The sequence below is a fragment of the Anarrhichthys ocellatus genome, unplaced genomic scaffold (genome assembly GCF_004355925.1).
Source record: "Anarrhichthys ocellatus isolate YVR2014 unplaced genomic scaffold, GSC_Weel_1.0 scaffold19, whole genome shotgun sequence".
Classification (NCBI taxonomy): domain Eukaryota; kingdom Metazoa; phylum Chordata; class Actinopteri; order Perciformes; family Anarhichadidae; genus Anarrhichthys; species Anarrhichthys ocellatus.
In genome coordinates this window covers 300,213-315,131 of record NW_022280049.1, presented here as the reverse complement: position 1 = coordinate 315,131, position 14,919 = coordinate 300,213, and the positions used below count along the sequence as shown (strand labels likewise).

General features: G+C 41.9%; 1 protein-coding gene across 3 annotated transcripts in view; it reads right to left on the bottom strand.

The window, feature by feature from the left end:
• spock1 (SPARC (osteonectin), cwcv and kazal like domains proteoglycan 1) overlaps nt 1–14,919 on the bottom strand; it is an 83,824-nt gene that overhangs the window by 3,463 nt on the left and 65,442 nt on the right. For all 3 annotated transcript variants that reach the window (XM_031857763.1, XM_031857765.1, XM_031857764.1), the window contains 4 exons: nt 13,713–13,833; nt 1,338–1,457; nt 814–1,035; nt 369–431 (listed from right to left, as the gene is read on the bottom strand). In XM_031857763.1, the coding sequence (XP_031713623.1) occupies nt 369–431; nt 814–1,035; nt 1,338–1,457; nt 13,713–13,833 (526 nt within the window). The remainder of the gene's footprint in view (nt 1–368; nt 432–813; nt 1,036–1,337; nt 1,458–13,712; nt 13,834–14,919) is intronic.

Sequence of the window (14,919 nt, the reverse complement as noted above, 5' to 3'; positions counted from 1 at the left end):
CACACACACACACACACACACACACACACACACACACACACACACACTTCTGTTACCTTCATTTGACCCAGCCCAAGCTCATTTTTCAAGCTGTTTTGTTGTGAGCTGGAACACTGAACAATCTGCCCGGAGGCGACAGAGAACATGTGTACAAAATGTCAAGATGTGCTTGACAGTGTGTGTGTGTGTGTGTGCGTGTGTGCATGTACCATGTGTTTGACGCTACTGATTTATTTTCTCTGCTTGAAACTATTGTAAAGGGATCTCATTTTCCATGCTAATGCTTGAGTTTGTTCGCATTCAAAGTGGGTATGTTGGTTTCTCAGACAGGAGTTGGTCACTGGCAGCTGCCAATCATCCAGACTGACCTATGAGGCTCTTCCTTCGACTCTGGTTCTGGATCCTGCTCTTCTCAGCTTGGCAGGGCAGTCCTACAACCAGAGAGCATTCACAACAGTTTAATTGTTAGAGCTTGTTTTCCTACCAGAAGTATTTGACTAAAATGGCTGTTTCTACTCGAACATATTATTGATTTTTTTTATATTGGTCACCCTTTCAGTCCTCTATGCATTCTCCTAAATTGCCTCAGTCCTCACATTGACTACTGATTTTCAGTCACTGCCTAGATGTATTCTGTATCCTCCTCAATCCATTAACCGCTGAAAGGACCACAGTCTCAGTACAAAATGCACATTTCTACAAACAACTGGTACCAGTAATTGTAATATCTACAGTTATATTACCTTTGTGCTTCTTATTTAAATGTCAGCTTCCAGCAATCAGTTTTTTACTCAACCCTTTCCCCCTCCTCACCCTGAGGTTTCTGGAAGCAGTAGCACCACTCGTTGTTCGACAGCTTGCCATCCTTGAAGGAGTCACAGGAGTTGAAGAGGGGCTTCATGCACAGCTCATACTTGTCCAGGTAAATGGCACTTAGCTCTGATTGGTCCAGCAGGAGGTCAAAGTTCATGTCAAGCTTGTTGAACATCCAGCCCAGTGAGTCCTTACAGATGGGCAAGATGCTGGTGTCAAAGTCTAGAGCAGAAAGCGGCCAAGAGGAAAAAAAAACAGATAATGGAATTTTTGAAACTGCAGAACGTGTCCAGGTCACTTACATTTGTATCTTTTTCAAGTATCACACTGAGATCTGAGTGTATCTGAGTGCAGGCGGCGGCAGAGCTGACATGTGTTCAGACAAGTTGACATTACAGAGAACAGAGCAGGGTCGCTGTCAACAGCTGCTCTCATGAGGACTGAAAAGCGTGGCTGTTCAACAGGAAAGGGCTGCACACACACACACACACACACACACATATTTTGTGGGGTGATCTACTCACGTCCAGTGGTGGAGTCAAAGCTGTCAGAAGATTTGAGGTCTCTGTTGGCGTCGAGGTGGAGAACTCCGAACCAGTCCTTCAGTCTTGCAGCCAGACTGTGGAGCTCTGTGTCAGTGCAGGCTATACACACACACACACACACACACACACACACACACACACACACACAGACACACACACACACACACACACACAATAATGAGGAGCAGGGTAGTTGTTAATCTGCTGCTGTCATCAGAAAAAAATAAAATCTTTTTTTGCTCCTTATCAAACTTTAATTTCATTTCTGCTGTGTACTTTTCCTCTGTGCATGTCCTTCCTTTTCCTTTTCTTATCCGACTCCTCTCGTTGAGTAAACACAGTGGAGATTCTATCTCTTGACAGTTACCATAGGAACCCAATCTGACATGCACACACGCAAACGCAGTACACACAATGGAGGTTCCTCTTCTGCTGTCATCTTTATCTGTTTACCATTTAGTGTTCTTGTTCAGATGATTGATTTTATCCAAGTGGGAAACTACGCACTCACTGTCACACACAGTCACAACCAAGGGACAAATGCCAAATGTCATCTTGCAGTGAGAGGCCGCTTGATTTTACCCAGGGCAGAGATAAATCTGTGTGTTTATGTTTGTTTTTTTTCAAATATAAAAAATATTATGTTTATTTTTCAGTGTAGCGTTAGAAGGGGAGGGCTATGATGTGCAACAAAGGTCCCAAGGCTGCAATCAATCCCGGGATGTTATGTTTATATGACATGAGCTGTAACCACTCGGCTACCAAGGCACTCCAGTGTTTGTGTTTTTATGTGTGATCACACTCCTCTGCGCAACAAAAAAGAAAGCTGATCCAACACTGTCACGAGAGACGATTTTACTCTCTATTCTACTGCCCAAAGAGAGCACAAACACTGAGAACAATATTTTTAATGATACCCTGAATCAAAAGTATATAGCAGCCTTCGTCTGCCTAACAAATCCCTCGTTCCTTCGGCTCTGTGGGACTGACAGGGTCTGCCTGCAATCCAAGCAGACCTCTGCCTCTGCCTGTCTCCCTCTGTGGCTCAGTATGTCAGTATCCGTCTTCCTCTCTCTTTCTCTCCTGAATTTGATTGACATATTTTTTCCCGATTCTGTTTCTTTTGAGAGCTTAATAAATGCGCCTGAAGGACACGAGTCACTCTCCACCTCGTGCTGAGCCTTCCAATCCAAAACGCTCCAGCTTTGTCCTGGCAGACAGAAAATGCAGAGGAAGGTTGTTAGCATTCCCGTAGCCAGGGGTGTATACAATCGCTGGCCCTCCCACTGGGAGGACCCCCACCCAGCAAGTTGTATATGCATATGGGCAGGCCTCTGTGTGGTGTTTTTAAACTTGAGTAGGCTTGTTCCAAGTACATGTTTTGTTCCTTACAATCAATGTAAAATTGTTGTTTTTTTTTTTAAAAGGAAATGGACAAGTAACCTATTTGAAGAGCAATGCATCACCGAACATATATATGTACAGATACATAACACATTTAAGCTGGGCTGGAGAGGAGTTCTGACTCAGAGAAAAAGTTGCAAAATCCGTCTGCTACTTCAGCACCATGGACAGCGTCATGGTTTTATCAACACACAGCACAGCGAGAGACGCTTCTGAAATTTGCCTGCGGGGCGTCTGGTGGAATCACAAGAATTCTTAAGAGCAGCCAGAACGCGGCACATCTGCGCCCGTTGGAGGCTACTGATATTTCAGAGCCACGAGTGGGAGGGGGATGCATTATGGTCATTTTGTTAACAAGGTAGATGGCACCCCACTTGGCCCCCCTTCAAATCACCAACTGAAACATTCAAAGGTTTTGAGTGACATATCACAACGATTTTATCTTGAGAATACCTTCCCACTGCGACTCATGTGCAAATACACTGAATCCTCTCTTTCTCTCTGACACACATACACACACACACACACACACACACACACACACACACACACACACACACACACACACACACACACACACTCAAACTCACATGGTACAGGGCCAGTGGGAGCTTTTAAGAAGGTTGACAGGCTGAGATACGTTTCTGTTTTTGTTGGCCGCAAACATGTGCAGGGCATACACAGAGACCCACACACATACAAATTGTAGAATAATAGTTTGGGATTGTGTCATTATTGCAGCTGCTATAAAACAGAGGACGCCCCAGGAAATAGACTGGAGCTGAGGAGGGGACTGATAACATTTATCTGGCTGGCTATCCGTGTGACAATACCTCTGGAATACCAAGGTGGTCTGTATGTGTGTGTGTGTGTGTGTGTGTGTGAGTGTGTGATATCCCTTCAGGACCAGACAGATAACAATTCAGAGTGCTCTTCATTTTCACGGTCTGGAACAGAGAAAATACCAACAGCCACAACAACATGATCCATCTTCACCTCCTAATTAAAATTCTTCCTCTGGCAGCAGTGGAGTCTGTAGCATATTGCTCTTGCTTTATCATTCATACATTCGACCGTTCTTCATCCCCCCACCAAGTTTTCCTTTCTGTTCCCACTCACCGCAATTCGATTCACTCTGCTTTTGTGATTCCTTTGTTGCCTTTGAGGACTTCTTGCTCATTTCCCTCTATTGCCCACTCATTTCCAATCCCTCTCTCTCCCCTCTATCTTTGTCAATTGTCTGAGATTCAATAGAAGCCGCTTATCACACCTGGCTGTATACCTAACTCGGTTTCTCTTAAACTTAGAGGACCGCTGAGATATGCCCCGCTCTTCTGTTTCTTTCTCTCACCTAAACTGCTTTGAGTGCTTCATTTCCCATCTCTCCCCTCACATATCCCCATTTAGAGTCCAAAGACTGCCTCTGTTTTTCTCTTTGAAGTCCGCTCCCCCTGTCCCTCTCCCTCTCTCCCCCTTTCCTCCACTTTTTGTCTCCACTGCTCTCTTTTCCTCTCAAGTATCTTGGACTACGCACTACGCCCCACAATGAGTCTCGATGGACCCCTCTTATCCCTCTCTCAGAGCTGAAAACATTCACACACTGGAGGACACAACACACAGAAAAAATCTCTCTCTCTCTCTCTCTCTCTCTCTCTCTCTCTCTCTCTCTCTGAGCCACAAAAGGGCCAGGCAGGCTTAAAGATGTCAGACACACAACCAACATCAAAGCCCGTCCACGGGCGGTTACAAAGATTACAGTTGTGGCAGAACTAGATTTGATGTGGGGCTCAACAAGTGATGTTGCTGCTGACAGTAGAAAACCCAATCAAGTGTCTCAGACTCACTTCACCGAACACTCAAAGTTTGACTTAAAGAAAAAATGGGTCGTTCCATGACTGGAGGTCATGGTTTTAGATTGACAATCATGTTGTTTAGGTCATGTTGTCCATGTTGTTCAGCCGGCTATAGACAGGCTGTTCATGCCAAATTAAACAGGTATTACATGATTTACAGGATAGAAAAGAGGAAAAACATTGTTCTGCTTGTTTGTTCTCTGACATTTCTCTTTGCTTTCTTTCTTGTAAAATTACATCGTGATTTATATGTGTTTTAGCAGGAAATAAAACTGTTAAATGTAACAAAAGCTGCAATAAATAGTGATATAAAACCAGTACCAGTGAGAACAGCTAGAAGCCTTTGGCTAAGAAGTTGCCATTTCAGAGAAATAAAATCCTCTCCCCTACAAATATGAAAACAGGTGAATTCTTAAGTGGACATGCTCACGCATACAGAGACAGAGACACGGGGCTAAAGTTGCCAGAACTGATGTTATCTGCGCCACTTCCAACCCATCACAGATTGTTTGACAGTGAACTTTTCCAAAGGATGAAGTGTGAGCAGACAGCCAAACACACCGGCTGCTTTCACACAGGACAAGAGGAAGAATCGATCAGAGCTGCAGGTCAAATATCAAACACTGAATCATGGCTGGGAATTACCTTCTTATTCGTCTTCCTTCCTCCCTCTTTCCCTCTCACCTCCTCACTTCTGCTGTCTTTCATGTCTGCAAACTCAGATCAGTAAAAACGGGCAGCCAAGAAAACTCACAAGCCATCAGTTTTTCACAGACTGACGCACACATAAACTACCAGCTGTACGTAGAAAAGTAGAGCTGAACTACAAAGCTGGCGTGCAAGATATCATTTTGAAACAATTTCTCCTCGACAAAGGAGAAATTGTGGAGGCCAGTATGGATGTACAAAGCACAAGACGTTGACTGCTGTCAAGTTGTCATGTTCAGGCTACTAAAACATTTGGAAATAAGTCGTTGCCTTCCAAAGTCTGACACTGACACAGACAAGATAATGAAAAGAAAATTAAGTGTAATGTTGGCATGGAATCAATTAGTTATGCTGTCAGTTACAACGTTAAACTATATTTGTTTACATTTTGACAAAACGGGAATGATTAGTTTGTGTTTGCGTTGAACCCATGCATGTACAGAAAACTATCACTGGATTATTAGGTCGTGGGAGCAGCAGGTTCAGCATGCTATTCCAGACGTCCCTCTACCCAGCAACGTTTTCCAGCTCTTCCTGGAGAACCCCGAGGCGGTCCCAGGCCAGACGATATATAATTCCGCCAGTGTCTGGGTCTACCCCTGTGCCTCTTACTAGTTGGACGTACCAACTCCGAGCTGTCTGAGCTCCTCACTCTATCTCTAAGGCTGAGCCCAGCCAACCTGCACCCAGGTCACTACCCAAAGCTCATGACCACAGGTGAGGGTCGTGACGTAGATGGACTTGTAAATCGAGACTTTGCCTTCCGATCCCTGCTGACGTTGCACCGAACCCCGTCCATCGCACTCATCTCATTTTACCCTCAATCAACATCAACTACATTTGGTTGGGCTCACCTCCACGCATAGCACTGGACTATTTTGATAATGAAAAAAAGTTCTGAATCTATAAGGAGTGTATTTTTTCTATGATTTCAAAGTGGATTTATGAATCATCAGCTATAATGATATCCTTGGAAGGCGAGTCACAGTAAAAATATATGATGTCTGTGTGACCCCGAGATGATTCATTATTAATGATAATTATAATGAAAAGCTAAAGCTATATAAATTCACATTACATTCAGCACTTCTCTTGCATGTAATTCTCTACAATCATGTCACTAGATCTATTTTATTATGAAACTCATAAAATGCTGCGACATCCAATGAAAATGCAAATGAAGTGATTTTTTTTATCTAACCGATACTTAAGATGTATCTTATGTAATGAAACCATCATACCAAAAATGTGCCATACCCAGCAACATATCAATCAATAGTTTATTCATCATTAGGTTTGTCAGAACTGTGAGTTTAATTAACAAATTATGTCCATCCTGTTTATTGGAGATACATCCTCTTTGACCCCTTTTAGTTTGGCACAAATATAAAACAGTCTAGCTCCATCACCAGATGTGCAACATTGCTAAATTACATATGGTGACAAACCCTCAAGGCCGGTTTAGGTCATGAGATAAATGCGTCCTCCAGACTTCCTGATATATAACTCCAACAAATCAGGGGTAGTCAGGCTTTGTATCCCCCAATGGGTCTCCTTTATCATTTATAACTGATTAAATAAGTTTGTCATATAAAAGAGAGGGAGAACCTTTGTGGTGATCACCTTGAGACATCAGGAACATGGTCTGATCAGATCAAGATGAAAGGCAGGTGGAAAGGGAGAGAAGAGAGACGGGAGGTAGTGGAGGGAGGTGACACTTTTTAACAAGGTAACAGAAGGAGATATAAATGAACTGAGACAGTCCGATAGGACAGATGAGGAATGTAGAAGGTCAGATTTATTAAAAAGATACAGGGGTATGTTTGATTTTCTTTGCCTCAGGCTGTCAGCTCTTCAGAACAATCTGACTGGCAGTGAGTTAAGGTTATCCTAGATAATGATCAGTAATACACTGTGAGCACGGACAGGGAGACAGGTAGAGTTATAAGCGAGGCAGGTACAAAGAGAGAGCCAGAAACAGAACCAGTTTGAGTTTTAGGGAGTGAGACTATTTTTGTAAAATGACTAAATCAAATTTTAACCAAGTTCCTGCCTTTTGAATCATTTGTTGTGAATGTTAATAACTTGGATGTAGGTCATGTTTTGTTGGCGCTGATAAGGAAATGGATACGACCAACAACAGAAAGTCCTCAAACGTAAACACAAATTGTCATTTCCTGAACAGTTACAGATGACCGCTTCAAAGGCAAACATTTTACTGAGCTGCCATGTCTCTTGTTAAAGGCCCTGCTCAGGCTATTTACACTTCTGCTATGAAGGAACCGATATTTTGAAGCTGTCAGCCATCATTCATTTTATTATTTACACCTGTGCTTTTCCTACTGTGATATGCCCATGTGGGAGTTGTTAGTTAAGAGACAGAAGAGGAAAAAGTAGGTAAAATAAGTGAAAACACCTGTGCAGGTGAACAATGGTTGTGTAGTGCTGCAGTCATGCAATTTTGTTACAGTGGGAAAATCCCCCCCGTCCCTGCATTATTCCACAGAGGTTAATAACATTTCCATCCTTGTAGTTACACCAGATAAACAACCTAAATGAGCTACTTTTGCTGTGTTACATATTTAGTATTTGGAGCAGTTCGTTAACAAGTGAAACCAGATACAAACAGCGTACAGCTCCTTTTATATCAGAGGAGTTGGCTGCATTGGTGTTGATATTGGATTAATTTATTTAGAACAGTGCTAGCAGCAACAGTGGCTTAACGGCCACTTTATTGTCGGCCTGTTGACTGTAGAAACCGTTTTTCCAACTTGGCTGGTCATCATTACAGTCTGAATTATATGATGTGAACATACCGTGGTTAAAGACACTGACTGTTGTTAGGAGAAGGGATGCAAACAGTAGTCTGGTGCCAAAACTGGATGCCCAACCGCCCACATGACACCCTCCCTAAGTGGTTTTACATCACCATAACAACGTCCGGGCAACACATGGTAGCTTGTGAGGAAACCGTAAACATTGTTTGTTTTAAGTGCAAATGACCACTGCAGCTTTTTTTTTTTTTTTTTTTAGTGAGGACAGTCTCAAGAGGACATACTAAAAATGCTCCACAGTTACTCTTCACACGAGTCAGCACTCTGGAAAAAAAAGCCCCAAGCAATTGGCAAGTGTTAGGAGAGGAAGTGTGGAGGCAGAAGAGAGGAGAACACAATCTGTCCTCCTGTGTGCTTTCCATGGAGCTGTGAGACACAATTGCCAGGGAAAATTTTATTCAGCGAAGGGATTAAACCCATTCAGCCTCTAACAGTTCCCTTTGGACGTTTAGTCAAAGTCTTTGTTTGACATTAGCTGGAAGAAAATTAACTATAAGTGTTAAAAAAATGTCTTTGACCACAACCAGAACAGCCTCAACTCACAATCACGAGCAAGATCGCTTTGTGTGAGCTCGAGTCTTTGTTTTATGTGAGAGTGATGATGTTCAACGTCAGCAGTGCTGCCTCGGGGATGAATGACAGATCAAATTAAATCTCAGGGCCTCTGTGTCAATGTGTTAACCTTTGGTGATAAACAGACAAACAGCACCAATGGATTTTTCAGAGCAAATCAGGTTTATGTGATCATTAATAAAGATCTTAAGTAGTCATTAAAACAAAGATTAAACCAAATTTATCAATTAACATCTACAATTAACCTATAATTATGGCCTAATCTTTGGTAATTTGAACATTTCTCACAGTTCCAGATAGTTTCTGCCTCGTGTCTTTTTCAATACAGTCGAGACTTTGCAGGATCCATTTGTGCCAATATGACCCAATGTCAAAAGCTAAGTAAAAGGGATGAACTCTATTTGCAATATTAAAAGATGTATCTCTCACACTCATTTGTGCAATGAATAAAAGTGCATAAAAATGTGAGACAGACAAAAAAAAAAATAAAAAATGGAGGTGGAACTTTAACCTAACACAGGTAAAACGATGGATTGGAGGCTTGAGACAGAAAATAAATGAGCAACAGATAGAGATGGGAGGGTGGGGAGATGTGACTGACAAACACACAGGGACACGTTCCCCACACACCCACTTACACTGTGAAAAATAAAGGTTAGCAGTGCAGTTGAGGCAAAGGAACTCAAAAAGTTTATTTGAAGCCTCCCTCTCTGTCTCGTCAAATAAAAAACAATATTCACCGTGCACTCCAAATAAACAGCATACTGCAACGCACGTACTGTAACAGCTCTTCAAGTTTCCTGAGTTATGTTTTCCCTGTTTTTCACGGGATGTCATTTTTGGGTTCCCCGTTTCCTTTTGTCATTCACCTCTGCCTCTCGTTTCATGTAGCTTCACTTCCTGCCCTTGGGTGTTTCCCGCCAGTGTGATTACCTTTCCCCGCCCTGATCAGCTTCACCTGTTCCCAAATACCCCTCTTCCTTCCTCTCTTTGTGATCTGCGTTACCTGATTTTTGACTTTGCTTTTCCCTGACTGCCTTTTGCATCACCCCTGTTTTGGGATTTGTTTGCCTGAACCTCTACTAGTAAAGACTGTTTTTTGGAACTGTCTTATCTTAAATCGTGTATTTCAGTCTTTTTTATACGCAAATCAGCTATTTTCAAGGTGTCGCATTGCTTCCTTTCTTCTTTCTGTCGAAGCTGGAGACTCAGTGCTGTGTTTGACACACAGTAGTGGACCACATTGCAGTACATACTCACTAACTGCCTCAGCATGATAGTTGGCTCTCATGGCAGAGACTGGTTGTCTTCCTCACAAGTTTTATCTTTGAATATTAATAACAAAGACCTGTGAAGAAAATGACAATTAATAAGTGTCCAAAATCCCTATTCACCTCTCACTGGAGAGTAAACTAATTAGGGTCTGTTAAATAAAGAGTAGGGATCGAATGAGGGCCTTGATCACACCCTAATCAGTGGAGTCAAAACAGGTGTTATCAATCAGGCTAGCGACCTGCTTTGCCTTCACGGGTTAGTTCACCTGAGAGCTGCCATGTGTGATTCAGTGACGATTTAACCACCATGGAGTAGAAAAACATATCGGCATTTCCTCTTCTTGTGCCTTAACAACTCATAGGACCCTAGCCCTATTTTTAGGCCTCTGCTCGAAAATTGCATAGCCATACTCAAGAGAGTGCCGAGCTCTAACTACAAGGTCTATTTTAATAATTTTGATGCTAGAATACTGGTAACGCTTGTGAGATGTGTTGAATTGTGTAAATATTGTGTATATATTACTGGTTAATAACTGATACACTTATGGCACAGCTCAAATTGAAAAATTTCTAGGTTCGCCTGAAAAAAAGCACTTGTTTTGAACTTTTTTTTTTAAAAATAATGCAGCTGCAAGCCTAAAACCATGCCACAGTCATAGAACAACACGTTTTACATGTCCCCACAACATATTTTACTTAGATTGAGTGAAGCAGGCCAGCATAAATGGTCATAAAAATCAGAATTTTGATTTTCGGAACCAGCTGTTGCATTGCTGTATACTAATTTTATATACTATATAACTAAATATTAACTATATATTCACTTTTCTTATCACTAAGAATGTTCAATAATCCTAATAAATCAGTTTGACACCATTTTGAATAATTTTGAGCAGTTATGATGTGTCATATCAGTCATTCATAACAATAAATGGCTTATAATGTGTGTCTATGTGACTTTGGTAAGGCCGATTTACTCGTGTGAGACATTTTTAGATGCGGGATAGTCCAACGGGAGCCATGCAGGGGTGTTTGATCGTATCCGGGTCTGTTTACTGACTAAAAATCACAAAATGCTGGGCGAACCCCCCTCTCTACATGGATTGCTCCACCCCACAGAATCGTCTGCCATTTTGTGATTCATTCCGCCAGCGCATTGATCTCACTCACAGACATGCAGCACAACATGGCGGGCAGAGCTGTGCAAAAATCGGCTCGAATAAATCCGTTTTTCATCGCCAAAACCGTCAAAACGTAAGTTTTTTTACCCAATTATTTTTCTCGTGACCTGCGGCTGATGTTGGCATGCATACCCATAACTTTTGAACGGTTTGAAAGAGAGTAATTTGGACGCCGCTGTGCCCCTCCTGCATGTGTTCATCCGCCATGTGCGATCCTGCTCCGTGATGAGAGAGCCATAGAGTGAGCATAGGTCGTCGAGTTTTGGCCAAAATTGTGGCAAATCTTCTAGATATCTTCCAGATATGATATTAGTTCATGTATAATTGTGTTTGCAGTGTTTACAATGGCTGGTATGATGATGTTGCTCGGACTTTTCCCGTTAATTCGATATTTAATATGTCTGGAGCAATAATCATATTTCTTTATGAAAAATGCTTTCTACGACACGCTGAATGCTGCACACTCTAAAACAGCCCCCCGTGGGGGGCTCTCGGGTCCTATGGGTTTTAATGGCTGTAATATCTTGTACTGTGATGCCAGTGATATCAATGTGCTTGATAATCAAAACACAAGAGTACTACGGATGATAATGTACGTGAAAATATCAGAGCTCAGTGAGCTCAGTGGCCTCAGCAAAGCCTCTGCATGCGAGGATGTGACAGAATATGCTATATATGGATGTCTGACAAACACCCTCTATATGAATACTTTTGCTTTATTTAAACAGCTCAGTGCCACTTTAATTAGATTAGCTCTGCCTGTCTAGCTTATTTCTTCTGATGTCAACTCACCGTGACACTTACCTCATCTGCCCTCCACACAGATGAGCTTACACACATGAACAACAATTATATATAGTATATATTCATTATCAAGATATATAATTAAAAAGGCTATTGTCCAATCGCTAAAGATATGTTTACATATTGTCCAAACCATCTGATCTTCTGAATCTCCAGTGTAAAAGCCAGATTGCAACAAACCACTGCTGTGGCGTGGAAACACAACAACCCTGTTTACTGTAAAAGTGATGCTTATGGAAGTGGCTGCAGACTCAGATGTTGTGTGAACAGAGATATTATTTACCAGTCTGGTTTGAGTGTGCAGACCAGTTTGAACCTGTGGCTATCAGTAAACATTGGGGAGTGATCGCACATACCGAACTGTTGCAATCTTTTGGCTGTTACCATAGGAACACAATCTGACACACACACACACACACACACACACACACACACACACACACACACACACACACACACACACACACACACACACGCACGCAGTGTTTTCCTCACCTACTGCCATCTCCATCTGTTTACCATTTTGTGTTGCTGATCTAATGAGAGATTCTATCACCCCTGCTATCTCTGAATGCACGAATATTTGGACCTGCTATCTCACTGGTAGTCTGAGGACAGACTGTACTGAAAGTACACAGACAGTCGTGAGAAGAAGATCCAGAGAGAGAGGAAATAGGAACATGAGGAAAGACTAAGTTTTAACTGAAAAAAAAGTGCAGTTTGACACCGTCCAAGATCTGGAAATGGATTATCTTTCTCTTTCACACAAACTGTTCACTCCCAGAGTAAAGCTCTTAGCCGACGAAACACATAATTATAGTTTCTATTGAACAAAGATGGGGAGGAATTAATTAGGCGGCGGTCACGTTGGTAAAACACAGCATCACTCTCTGTTTCCTCCATCATTCAGCCTTAAATGGATGAAGGAGAGAATTAGGTAACAGAGGGAGCCGTCATTAATTAGCAGACACATTTCCTTTGTATTGAATGTGCCTGATGAACCTCGGGATTCTTATAAATGCTTCCTAATCAGAGAGTGATTAGAAATGACTTATGAGGGCAGAATATGTGCATAATCAAGTATTTCATATTCCGACCTGATAGATGGATGGATAGGTAGATAGACTCACAACACACACAAGCACACAAAGTTAAACCATCCCAAGACGTGGCCATCTGGGAGAGAGGAAGCCTGTTACAATAACAATCCATCCTTTTCAGTGCTGCTTTCCTTTAGATTGCATTTCTCCTCCAGAATCTCTCCATTCATCTACCGAAATCCTATTTTCATGACAAACAATAAAGACACACACACTCACTCCATCACCGCTCCCTGTAGCTGTCAGAAAACGGGAGGGGTGGGGTGCTGGTGGGATGGGAGGGGAAGAAAATAACGTGAGAAAGGGGAGAGGTGACAGGAAAGGAATGGAACAATTTGAGGGATTGCCAGTGAAAGTGTGTGTGTGTGTCTGTGTGTGTGTGTGTGTGTGTGTATCTGATGCATCCACCTGAACTGAAAGTGATTGACAAGCTCACAACAGATGAAATGGAGGTGGAGAAGAGGAATAAATATGTAACAGCCTAAATGTAATTTGACTTAAATCCATAAACATCTGTGTGTGTGTGTAATCAGAAGGGTGGATAGCGAGAGAGCTAGCTATCGGAAAGAACATTTACTGAGTAACTCCGTTTATTTACATAAACAGAGAGCTACAGTACTCACCAGCCTTTTCAGTCTTATGTGGTGGTTTGCTGAGCTCCTGACCGGGCAAACAGGGACACAGCCCGTCACATTTTACTGAGATCGTCTTCCCAGACAGGCAGCTCTGGAACTCCAACTTACACTGTGAAAAAAACAACACAAACATGAGTAATGGAGGTTTCATTTGAGAAACTCTGGGACACTGAAGGGCTGGGAACTCCACATATAGACACATAAAGACTTAGAGAGTTCTCGGTCTGTAAAAACAGTTGTATAATGTCCTCTGTGGCTCTGGAGGAGCTCTCTAAAGTATAAGAAAACGATCTAGATGATGTCATCACAGTTACCTTGCCATGGAAGTGGAAATGAATAAAATGGAGTGTATGGAAAACTTTATTGGAGTTGAAAAAGGAATTGTTTCCACCAGGTACATCAGGTCAGGTACAATAGGCATCAGAAGACATGGACAAAAATCAAGAATTGAAGGTCTAATTCATAGGCACTATCGAGTTGCATCATGGGAAGTGTAGGGTTCAGTGTTTTTGGAACTTGACCCAAGCAGAGACTAAAAGTCAGAATATTTTGGGGCGACTGCTGCAGCGATTATAACATATTCAAATCTGCCTTACTTTATGAAAGTACAGGACCCTGTTATAAAAAATAACCTGTAGCACAGATAAGGACGAATCATGAATTCTGGACACTTTATTTACAGGATGTACAAGTATGTTATAACTGTGCTCCAATTACAACTGAACAAGAACTTTGAATTTCAAAGTTTCTTTGTTGAGCTGATTAAGGGAAAGATTTGCTGAGACAGGATTGGTCATTTATCTTCGATGAACAGATGTGTCCATTAGGCAGCCATGTAGACACACCATTAGACAGAGAGATGGCCAGTGACGTTCTATTATTAACTGCAGTACAAACCTAATGCAATGCAAAAAAGCAAGATGGACTACTTTAGAATGTAATTTAACAGAATAAATCTCATTTCAGGTAAGTGAGGGGTAAGAAATAGTTTGGACTAGTTGGGGGGAAAAAATCCAATTCCAAGATCCTTCCAAGAGGAATAATGAAAACTGAAATGAGTTATGTAAATTCTGTTTGGGAGATGATAACGACAGGTTGTGTCAGGGTGAGACCATGACCGTGCATACACATCTATATACATATCATGCATCACACACAAGCTTAGCCGTATCCTGCAGCACTTTTATTTCCTATG